The 11,637-nt window shown below is 57.7% G+C and overlaps 1 protein-coding gene across 1 annotated transcript in view; it reads right to left on the reverse strand.

Annotated features, from left to right (window-relative positions):
* Positions 1 to 4,975, reverse strand: part of TFAP2A (transcription factor AP-2 alpha) — a 20,719-nt gene extending 15,744 nt beyond the window's left edge. The window contains exon 1 of the mRNA XM_004711659.2: positions 4,920 to 4,975. Within this exon, the coding sequence (XP_004711716.1) occupies positions 4,920 to 4,952 (33 nt within the window). The 5' untranslated portion in view covers positions 4,953 to 4,975. The remainder of the gene's footprint in view (positions 1 to 4,919) is intronic.
* Between the last annotated feature and the right edge of the window lie 6,662 nt (positions 4,976 to 11,637).

Here is an 11,637-nt window from a genome sequence, read left to right on the forward strand (position 1 = left end):
CCGCGCAGCCTCCCTGCCACTGCCTCGGATCGCTCGGACTCCGGGGAGAGCTGCTAAGAACTTCTAGAACAACAGCGAGAACCAGGAGCCTCCGCAAAGCGCTCTCCCAACCCGAACTGGACCCAGAGGTGCCAACCCAGCTCAGGAGTGAAGAGTACAGGCCTTTCCCCTAATTGGGAGGGCTTGATGGTTTTTTGTTAGGAGGAAGAAGGAGAGGAAGGAAGGAAGTCGAAAAGGCAGAGAGGAAGTTCAAGAGGCCAAGGGGCTTTCTCTTCCCGGTGCCTTGGGGCCACCGAGTCGCGCGGGGGACCTGCGGAGTGCGCTGCACAGGCGCGCGCCCCGTTGGCAGTGATGGTCTCTCACCCCCCAGTCCTCTCTCTGCCTTACTCCTGGGCGCCGTCAACATGGTCAGAAAAAAAGGGGGGAAAGTGGGACATTTCCTTCCCGAGGAAAGAATCCAAAGAAGGGAACGACCGAATCCTCCCTTTCAGGCTGCTCCCCCACCCCACCCCCACCCCACCCCGGGTTCTTCGGGCGAATCGGAGGGGCGGGCGCAGCGCTGGGGAAAGTTTGTCCCACCCGCGCTTCGCAGCTGACGGCGAGGAGAGGAGGAGCCGCGGGAGGGTCGAGCTCCGAGCCTGTGGCCGGCCGCGAGGGTGACGGAACCCGGGCCACGCTTACCTCGCAATCCTCGTACTTGATATTATCCGTCAGTTTCCAAAGCATTTTCATGGATCGGCGGGAACAGATCTGCCCCTCTCTGCCTCCCACCCTAGTGGAGCGACTCTGGGTAAGCGCAAAGTGCCGGCTGCCGGCGGTGAGCACGGGAGGAGGAGGAGGGCGAGCAGGAGGAGGAGGAGGGAGAGGAGGAGGAGGAGGAGGAGGGAGAGGAGGAGGAGGAGGAAAAGGGCGAGGAGGAGGAGGAGGAGGCGAAAAAAGGGAGAGAGCTCGTGTGTGCGCTCGGAGATCTCCCTCTAATGGTAGAAACTTTTCTCTTTTCCAGCTCTTTACCAACAGCCTAATCGGCTCATTAGCATATCAACAATAGCCCAATTGCTCGCCAGCACCACGACCTGCCGCCGGCCTCTCCGACTAAGGTATAAAGGCCTTCCAGAGCCCGAACACCCTCCCAGAACACTCGCCCGCGCGGGAGCCCAAGAATTCTCCCCGAGCCTCGCCGCGCGCTGGTACCCCCACGGCCCGCGCAGCGCCCGCCCGTCCCAACCTGCTCCCCTTCCTCGACCTCAGGTTCCGGTTCGCCGGAGACTTCCTCCACCGAGTCTGGCGCTGCGGAGGGTCGGAGCGGCAGCTCGGGGCTCCGGCTCCCACCCCTCTCCCCCAACCCGGAGAGCAGCTGGCGCTTCCCGCGGCCGGCTCCGGCCGGCCTGTCTTACTTGATTAGGACGAATTCTGTTCTTTCGCAGTTAACTCTCACCCCTAAACCACGACTCCAGGAATCTCCCACACACCCTCCAGACCAGAGATGGCCTCTGCTGCGAGCAGCCACAATCTCCTTTCTCGCCGCGCCTGGCAAGTTTTATTGGCGTTGCCTTCGCACCCCCCCACCCCCGTTGGAGATTTTGCCAAACGGCTTGGTTCTCGCGGCTGGGGTTTGCGATCCATTAATTGAGGCGCGTGTAAAATAAAAGGTGTACCCTGAAGATGTGCCTTGACGGCTCCCGGGGTTAAATGATTTTCCTTACATGTCTGAGAAGCTATGGCGGACTGACAATTAAGCTTGGCGCTTGGGCTACAGGCTTCCTAGGTGCGAAGTGGACAGGAATACAGAACTAGGAAGAGGCTCCGCTGCTGCTGGAGTTACTGAGAAAGAGCTAGTACTTCTCGTTGTCCCAAGACCCTCCTCCTCTTTAAATTAAAGTAGTAAGGGTTTCGGCTTGACTTGGTCATCTGCTTCCCTGAAGGCCAGGCCAGACGCCACTCTACACAGTGGCCTTCGGTCCCACCAAGCCCCCTTTTTCTCTCATGGGGCTTTGAATTGTTATTTTACTTTACGGAGAGAAAGCGTGTGTTCTTTTCTGATTGAGCGCCCTCATTTGTCCCCCACCCCCACCCCGGCCAAAATGGGCCCTTTTCTTTCTCGCTCGAAGTCACCACCAACTCCCTTCAACCAGGTCTCGCTTCTGAGTGTTTCTGGGATGACCTCCGAGCCCATCTGGAGCTGTTCCCTCCAAAAGTGGAGGCCTCCCAGGTTTCCACGGTCCGCCTTCCCAGGGAGCCTAGGGTTGTGACACATCCAGGCGTTCCTTAACAGGTGGAAGAAAGGCTCCAGGAGGGAGGAGACCCCTCCCTCAAGGCTTTGGAAGGATAATTCTTTCCTGACTGCAGCAAATATTCCAAGCTAGGCAGAGCAGGCTGGATGGAAGAGGCCCTCACGCAGCCAGGGCGGCCGGAAAGGGGGATTCACGTCCTGGGAGCGCGGCCCATCCCACCCACCTGAACACAAACACAATCCCTGAGCTCTGCAGCGGCCTGGGGTCGCCCTCGGCCCCAGCGCCTGCACCCCAAGCCCCGAGGAGCTGCCCAGGCCCAGCCGCCTGGCACGGTGGCTACAAGTCAGTAGGCCAGCGGCCATGAGCACCAACACCTCCCGGCGGAGGCCACAGCCTCCGAGCTTAATCTGTAGACCGGATCCCGGGCCTGGGAGTGGAACAATTTGCGCCCCGAAGGCGTTGCCACAATGTGTTCTGTGTGCTTAAGGGGTATCAAAAGTTTCCCTCCTTTCCTTGGGTTTAGGGCCAGGGTTAAAACTGAAGTCCTTTCATCCCCCCCACCTCCCCCTACCCCGCCGAACCGGTGGCGCTCTGGCTCCTCACCGGCTCTTGTATTCACGCCAAGGGCGCCATTGAGGTGGAGAGGGGCGGGGGCCTGAGCGACCTGCCCTGCCGCCCGCCAACTGAGAGCCCTCCAGAGACCCCTAGAGCCAGCCGAGTGGAGGTTGCCTGAGTGTCCTCACCAGGACAAGTTACTTCATTACAGGTGAATACCCCGATGCTCCTGGACCCCGAGACAAGCCGGGGTGCAGGGCAGGGATCTAGGCCAGACCTGAGGGCGTGCTGAGGGCTCTGAGTCTTTCTGTGGGAGACAGAGATGCCAAGGGAAACAAAGAAATAGGTCCTGGATGGCCTTATTTTTCTCTGGTTGGCACCACCCAGGGAGATCCTAGGTGCCCAGCAGGCAGAGCACGGTGAATCCGGCCCACCTGGGGTCCCAAATCTACTTGTCCCACCCAAGATTTAGGCCTTCTGTCACTTGCTAAATCATCACCCCGGTGTACCAGCCCTTCCCTGTCAGACCACAGCCTCTGCTTCTGAACCTCCTTGGGGCCCACTGGGAGCCTAGCCCCAGGCCGAGCCTGAGTCTCAGGCCCCGCTCACTGCCTCGCAGCTCTGCAGTAAACTTTGTCAGGAGCTCTAAGTGGTACAGACCGTCCCCCCATATACACACACCCCGTGCCAATACCGCAGCCAAAGACATCCCTACGCCTCAGCCCTCAGAAAAGAGAGCACGGTCCTCAGATCCCTGAGGACAAGAGGGGTGGACAGTGTGGATTTTCAGGATATTCACCAGAGTTTTGGATCCTTTCTTAAACTCAAAGTTACTCTAACCTCAGGAATGAACTTGTATTTAGTGAGGTTTAAATGAACGGGGGCGGGGTGGGCTAAATAAAGAGTTCAATCTTAATAAAAGCAATAAGCATAAGAATTCCAAAATGCAAAAGGGACTTGGTTTCCCGGACTCCGGGAATATAGTGAGGACGGGATGGCTCTGTAGGTCTTGTTACTGGTCAAACTCGGAACAAAGCTGAAACACTCATCCCTGAAAGCGAGCAGGAGCTCTACTTTGGGTGGGGGAAGGTCGGGGCGTTTGTTTCGAAGGACCCACGGGTTCTGGGCGCACACAGTCATAGTCATGCTCAACAAAGCCAGGCCTAGCGCGCGACTGGGTTGAAAAGCTCTTGGCGGTTCGGATTATGAAATCAGAGGCAGAGGGGAGGCTGCTAACTTAACCAACCTGTCCCGAGGCGCGTTTCATGCCGGAGGGAACATGTCTGGAAGTTGGAAGACGCACAAGAGAAAAGCAACACGACCGGGGCCGGGTTCAGGTCGCTGGGACCCACTGCTCAGCAGACCCAGGGTGTCCGCGGCCTAGCAGGATAACCTTGGGTGGCGTTCATTTTTTGGCAAATTCGCGACCCTCCGCCTCATCCCCCACCACTCACACCTCCACCCCTACCTTGTCACCTCTATCCGCGGCCCAGGCAGAAAAACCGGCTCCAGGAAGCGGCCTGGGTGAGTAGATAAACTTTACACAAACTCTGAGTATCTCCCAAAGGAGCACGCTGGCAGCCGCGACCTAGCCAAAGTAGCCATCTAGACACCCCGTAAGTCCCCAAAACCCAGCGGTGCGGGAGGACAACACTAGAGGGACAGGTGCACCACAGTCCCACCCCGCTCGGAGCCCAGGGGTCTCGGAGACAGACTGAGAAGGCACCAGAAAGCAGGGAGCCTTCCCCCACCCCCCACCCCTGCCCTGTGCCCTCCCTGCCTGCTGAGTTAGTCGTCAACCCAAGTTTCTACTGGGGAGGTGGAGAGAGCGGGTGGGCGGGGGTTGGGGGGGTGCCGGTGGCTAGAGCGCAAACCACAAGTGACCCCCGAGGCCACCTGTGGAGCGTGGGCCGGACTTTCCCCAGCTCCGGGCCCCCAGCGCTGGCGGCTGCCACCAGCGCTCGTTTTTCCTGTCCTCTCTCCCTTGGGAGCGGTCCTGGGCGCTGCCAGGCGCGCCTCACCTACGACTCCCCTGCCCTGGGCCAAGGCGCTTACTCTCCGCCTCCCCCTCCGGGCCCCTTCCCCTGTACCACCCCCGCCCACCTCGGTCCCGGTCCTGGCAAACCCACGTACCTGCCAGTCCCCCATTTTGGCAAGTATGGACATCGCGGCTCGGCGCTCCTGGTAACTGGTTCCCGCCGGGCATGGGCTGGAGGACTCGGCCGGGCCCGCTCCCTGGAATCGCTTAGGCAAATCCTTTTTTACCTGCTCACCAACATCTCACCTGGTCATAAAGAGCTGGGTTGCTACCTGCCGACGCATGCGCGCCGGCCCAGGAATTCACTCCGCCAACCCTAGTCCCAGCGCTTCACAGAGCTGACCTGGGAAATGATGGATTTATAGCCTCGGCAATCTCACCATCAGCTCCAGCTTTTCCCAACAGCCCTAACCCGCTTTCCCGGTCAGTGCTGGGCTGAAGAACCCTGGCCCACACCGACTGCTGGGAGGCGCTGGGCGCGAGGCATGGAGAGTGCCTGTGTGTTTTCGTGCACCAGCCATTGAAGCGTCGACACCCGCACCCACCCCCGGACGGCCTCTCTCTCCGAACCCTTGGGGCTGGGGGAGTCTCCACCCCTGGGTGAGAGGAAACATTGGGTGGGGGGAAGAGCCTGACTCGAGGGGCCACGCACCACGGGGTGCATAGAGTGGGGCTAGGCCTTCGCTCCAGGCTGCCCACCCGCCCGGAAGACTGAGACACCCTGGGAGCTGGCAGATGGGAGTGGGCACCCCCAGAGCCCGCAGGTGTCTCGTCACACATCCAAGTGTTGCTCAGTAGGTGAAGACGCTGGTGATCTTGCTTCACTCCTGGCTTCTGGGGTAGTCTCCAAGAGCAGAAAGCCAAAAACAAAACCCCAAAGCCAATACTCCGCACATACACACCCCCTTACAAACGCATACATCTACTTACACCTCTAAGTAAGGTCCATCCCCTCGGTTTTCCCAGGTTCACAATTGCCCGCCCCTCCCCCCTCCCCCTCGGGCTTGCCAGGTCTTTTTCTTTTCCACCGAAAACTTTTTTTTTAAGGGAGAACGGGGGCGTTGGTGGCTCTGGGATAAGAAACTGAGGTTGGGGTTGGGATTGGGGTTTGCGTTCCCATGACAGATAAAATCGCTCGAGTGATTTCACCGCTGTTTCTAATTAGAAGGGAGCTTTAAACGAAGCCACAGGATTTGGGGCTCCCGAAGAGCTCACCTCCCTCGGGAACTACACCTGGCCAGGAGCGAGGTGATTAGTCTCCCGGCTGAGAGCGCCACACTATCGGCCCGGGGCGCCGGGAAAAGGCCCAATTCCCTAACCGGGCTGCAGTCGAAAGGGCAGGGAGACAAGCGACGACGAGAAGATTTGAAATCGTCTCCATGGGCAAGTCAGGCAGATGCGTGTGAAAGGTCGCAATTGGCGCGGCGAAGTGGACTGGCCAGACACCAAAGCCTCCCCAGCAGCATTCGCGGAGGATGGGGTGTTGGTGTAGTGCCTGCTGAGTCCCCACCCGGTAGACATTTAGCCTCCCCTGAACTGCGGGACATCATCCCAGAGCAGACTCCCTGGTGAATGTGAACTTTCTTGAACCTTTCTCGTAACCTTGCAAGGTGGGGTGGCCTACCACACTAGGTAGTTCAACAAGTTTGAGGTTGTTATTTGTGGATTTTTTTTTCTTCAGGGGATAGGAAAGGGTACTTCAATATAACTAAGCAGTGTTGTAAACAACAACAACAAAATCACACATGGCACTCTTTCTGGATTTTTCCACCGTCAAAATAGTGTAGTGAAAGCCGAATTCCTAAAGGTGCAAGTCACAGTGAAGGCGTGCCTGTCTCTCTGACGGATCTCAGAGGGGGGCGCTGTGCTCTAAGGAACGGGCACTGTTTCTGGCACCCGCGGCCTGGAGGTTCAGCGCATAGGCCAACTCAGATCCAGCTTGAGGTATCTAGCAGGGCAGGGGGAAGCCCAAGGTGCGGGCGGGGGTGAGATGAGGGTGCAAGGAACGCCATCTCCGCTCTCTGCACCTTTTTTAGGGGAAGCGGTTGTGCACCAGAGAGGGAAGCCCAGATGTCACACAGGGTTGGTGGGAGGGGACAGACCCGGTGAGTTGGGACCTAGGACCCGCGGGAGAAGAGGGCGCGGTGTCCTGCTGGGATGTTGTGAGGGGGGCGGGGAGAGCAGCCCAAAGCGGGAATAGTTTTAGAGGAAGACCACACGGGGCTAACCTCAGCTGTCATTTAAATCCATTGGTTGGGTGACCTGGGGCGAGGGAACTGAGCTTCTCTGAACCTCTCCTGGTTCCCATTTGAAAAGTGAGGGAACTCAATGGGACAGGATGCACCACGCACCTAGCACCCAGCGGGGCCCATACTGGGCGCTGGAGAAAGCGTGGGGGGTGGGGGTGGGGGGCTTGTCCAGAACTTGCCTCTCTGCCTACCCTCGTGTGTGCCTAGCCTCCTAAACCGAGTCAAGGAAAGATGATTTCCCCTCCGCAGGCAAAGCACAACCGAAAAAAACCAGTAGTCCACTGCGCCTCCGGCGACTGGCCTGTCAGGGTCTTGGTCTTGCACCTGTGCCGCATCCCCAGTGGGGACTGCGACGCTCAAGGCCTAGATCCTGTACCGGCTCTCCTCTCCGCCTCAGCCCCAACCGGACTCCGCTGTCCAGGACACAGCCAAGGGCCGGGTGAGAGCGCCCCCAGTTGACTTCCGAACTCGCATCCTGCCCCCAGGCTCGAGTCAGCCACCCTAGCGATCTGACTGTGCCCCCTTTCAAGGACACTAACACCCTCCGAGCCCCACCAGACTCCCAGCACTCGTGCGAGAGAGACCTGTAGCTGCTGCTGCGCCGCGGGGGGTCTTCAGCCCTGGCCTGCTGGGGGACCACAAGGCAGGTCCCACAGTTACCAGGGTCTGGGACTCTTACCCAATCACAAATCTTCCTGTGTGCCACTTAGTGCGGGCGGCTCGCCCTCCGGATGGGGCGGGAGCTCCTAGCTTCAGGTTACTGAGTTTAGGCTTCTGCAGGCCCCACGGAATCCACTCTTCTGCTTCCAGCGCTACCTGCCCCAGCACGAACCACAGTGTTAGGCTCCGTTGAACCGAACCGGATTCTCACCCCAACCCCATAACCCCTCGGTTCTCTCGACCACTTTAACCCACGACCAGGTGGCGGTCCCACAGTGCTTCTGTCCCCGGCTCTTTAAAGCACGTGTGGAGCCAGACTCGAGTCTGAGCAATGGGTTCCCCCACCCGGAAGTTCAGGTGTGGTAGCCCCTGCTTCGGCTTCCCCTTGGAGAAACAGGGGGTCGTTGGGTGCCTGAGCCACGGGCACCTACCCCTGCAGCAATTTCTTGGACCTGGGGCGTGAGCCCACCTGGTCAATTTTGGTTCTTCCTTGAGATTTTCACGGAGAGGTGAACTTGATCCCGTTGGCTTGGAGTGGGGGAAACTGAGAGACAGGGCTATTCTCAGGAGATGGGAAAGAGGGTTGTGGGCCAGGGGGTGGGGGTGTCTCACCACACCGGAATCCGAGGCTTTCTCTGGGAGCTACTCCTCCAGGGCGCAAAAAGCTCGCCTGACGCTCCAATCGGATTAGCGTGAATGATTAGGATTATCTTGGTAACCACAGGAGAAGAAAGAAGTTAGACCTCTCACCAAAAGTGCCCAGGAAGAACGCCCGAGCAAAGCCTCAGACTCTGACTTATGCCTGAGGTGTCTCAGCTCCCTTGGGCTCCCACTTCCTCCACCGGGAGCTCCAGGAATCTTGGCCACAGAAGGCCAGGGGAGCGCGCAGCAGCAGAGGGCGAGAACCTGGAGAAGTCCGAGGGCCTAAGGCTCGAGCCCAGTTCGCCCCGTCCACTCTTGGCCTCTGGGTCCTTCCGGTCCCAGGTGACAGGTGCAGCTGCCGCCTTGGCCGCCGTCTGTGCCAGGGCTGCCGCTGCGCACTGGAGCGGAACCACTATCAGAGTGAGTTTGCGCTTCTGTTTACAAAGCAATCCTGCCGTCAAAAGAGGAACAAAATCACCACTTATCACACCCTGTCATAAAGTAATCTGCCCCCAAGGGAAACCTTAGCGAGGGATGGCAGCGTGCAGAGTGTGAGGAAGGAAAGAGGGACTCTCCCAAGTGTCCTCCAGAGGAAATCGCTTGGCCAGGCCGAGTACCCTGGGGCCAGGACAGGAGATGGGTCCCTGGAGTTCTGATGTGGTAATATGATAGGGGAGCCCATCCCAGGTCTGGTCTTGGCAGAGCGTGGCATCCTACTTCACTTATTGACTCTAGAATGAGCCCATCTGCAGATCCTCCTTTAGGAACCTACCTTCCAGACCTCCCCAAAGCCCTGGGAATAGATCCACTGAGCGCAAGGTACGCCTGGAGCCAAAGCTGCAGATCCCCTTTGATCCCTTTAGTCACAGGATCACGAAGGGCTAAATAAAACAGCTTTCAGACATGACTGACCAAGGGAGGAAGGGTTTTCTGTCCCTAACCCTTTTCAGCTCCTCTCTCCCTCAGCTGTGCCAGAGAGAGAAAATTTTAAAAGATCACCAAGTGTGTGCCATGTGTTGAGAAAACAGTGCCCAGAATGCCCTGGGAGTGGTACACAATCCCTGTCCTGACCCAGCCTCCTCAGGTGGTGTCCTCCCTGGCTTTTCTAGAGTGAGGCCAGAAACCCTTCATGCAGCCAAATCCACTTGCAGGGGTGCGGGCAGGGGCAGGGGAGTGCAGATGTTTTTGGGGAGTTAATTTTTGGAATTTTGAAAATGAGCCCTCTCCATAAGCCGTCCCAAGCCTCCAGATACTCACTGCTAAGTGGTTACCTTGCTAATCTTGATCTCAGTAATTCACCACTTAATATAAAAGAAGTCTGGGTTTGTTCATATGATACCCCGGATGTCCCAATATCTCATACACACTCCTCTGATTCTCCAGGCAACATAACGCACAGTATTTGTACATAGTACAGCATCGATCAGCATGTGGCTGGATGCATGAGTTTGGATGCATGTGCTAGGTGGTATACCTTGGGTTTCTGACAGTGGTCATTGGTCCTGAGATCCCCAATGGTTTGTCCAGGGCCTGGGTGGTTCATTTATATAGGCTAGGGAGAATTCTCCATGTTACATCAGTGAACCAGTAAGTGAAGGCCTGGGGGAGATGGTTTTACTCTGCAAAGCCTCTGATTGAAGGATTTGGAGCGTTGATGTTGCCTTTGTGTCACTGAACATAACAGCTGTAAGATGAAGGAGCAGAGATGGAAAACCTACAGATTCTTCAGTAGCGCCATGGAGAAAAATCCCCTCTGCTCTCAACCCCTGGGCCCACGGATGACTTAGAGGAGTGGCTTTGGAATGGATTCACAACTCCCAACCTGTTTGGTAGTAACAAAGCCCATCACCTGCACTACCGGGGGGCTCATTTCACCTTTGCTTTGTGTTCAGATCAGCTGGGGAGTGCTTCTTGGTTTGAGTAAAACTCTGATGTCAAGCAGCATTCCAGCCAATTCAATAAAAACTGTTCAGGGTAGAACCTAAGCATATGGGTTTTTTGAAGCGTCCCAGGTGATACGTGCAGGCAAACTTTGAGAATGGCTTAGGGCAGTGGTTTCCAACATGTGGTCCAAGGACTAGCAAGATCAGCACCACCTGAAAACCCACTGGAAACGCAAATTCTCAATCCCTACACACTCAAGCTCTCCTGACAACTTAGGTGTGGGTTCCAAGCCCTCCTAGCCACAAACCGGATGTGTCCCTTGAGAAGGAACCACTGACTTAAGGAAATGTGTGGCTTCTCTGATGTGGCGGGTTAGGATTGGCTTTTTAACTAATTGCAGCTACTCTTCACCTGGGGCCTTGTGAAAACTGGAAACGTCTCTTTTACCTGTCCCTTCGTTGGGAAACCTGACGTGCCTCACTCAGGCTGGGGTATGGTGAGGCAGAAACTTCAACGTCTCATCTCTCACACAAACTGACTAGAATCTGAATTAACTGAATGAAGAACAAAGTTCGCATCCACCATCTCCATAGAACCACCCCTGCTTTCCCCGGAGGCAGGAGGTACAGGTGCAGACCCACGCCGGCGGGGACTTTGCGCCCGAGGAGTGATGCTCAATTGAGGCCAGTTCAGCTCCGACTCTGTAGGTGATGGCCCTGTTCTTCCCCAGTCCCCCTTCTTCTGCACTTTCTCTCCCATTTCCTTAACTTTTCCCAACCGACTTGAAATTTCAGCAAAAATCGTCAGGGCGGGGGTGGGGGCTCTCTTCCGGGGGTGTGGGTGTAGGATGAAAACCCCGCCCATTCACGCCAAAGGACCCCAAACTCACTCGGTTACATCGGCTGACCAGTCTTCCCCCGGCTCTCAGGCAGCCCCCCACCCCACCCTTTTACTTGTTTTCTTGAAATGCTCGTTCTTCGAGCCCCCCCCCAGGTCTATGGACTAGACCTGGTTGAAAGCCTTTTCAAGCAGCTGGCGGCCGGGCCAGGGGGCGAGGTCCCTGGCAGCCTCGCACACGTGCCCGTTGTGCCCAGCTAGCGCTCCGGACCTGGGGCTCCGCGCGCCGCTAGTGCCCGGCCCGGGCCCGCTGCCCTCCTGGGCGCTCCCTGCAAGGCAAGGCGTGTGCTGGGTTAGCTGGGCCGTGCCCCCTCGGTGGTGGTGGTGGTGGTGGTGGGGGAGCTGCCCGTCTCAGGGGCTGCAAGCATCTTTCCAGGAAATGGCGGTAGTTGGGTACACAGGTGGGAGGTGCCCAGGGAACGCGCGCAGGAACCCGGGATGGGGGGGTGGGGGCGCGGGGACGCCCTCGAGCTCCCAACGT

This window comes from Echinops telfairi, unplaced genomic scaffold (genome assembly GCF_000313985.2).
Source record: "Echinops telfairi isolate 266 unplaced genomic scaffold, ASM31398v2 ScPeMD7_655;HRSCAF=1070, whole genome shotgun sequence".
Classification (NCBI taxonomy): Eukaryota; Metazoa; Chordata; class Mammalia; order Afrosoricida; family Tenrecidae; genus Echinops; species Echinops telfairi.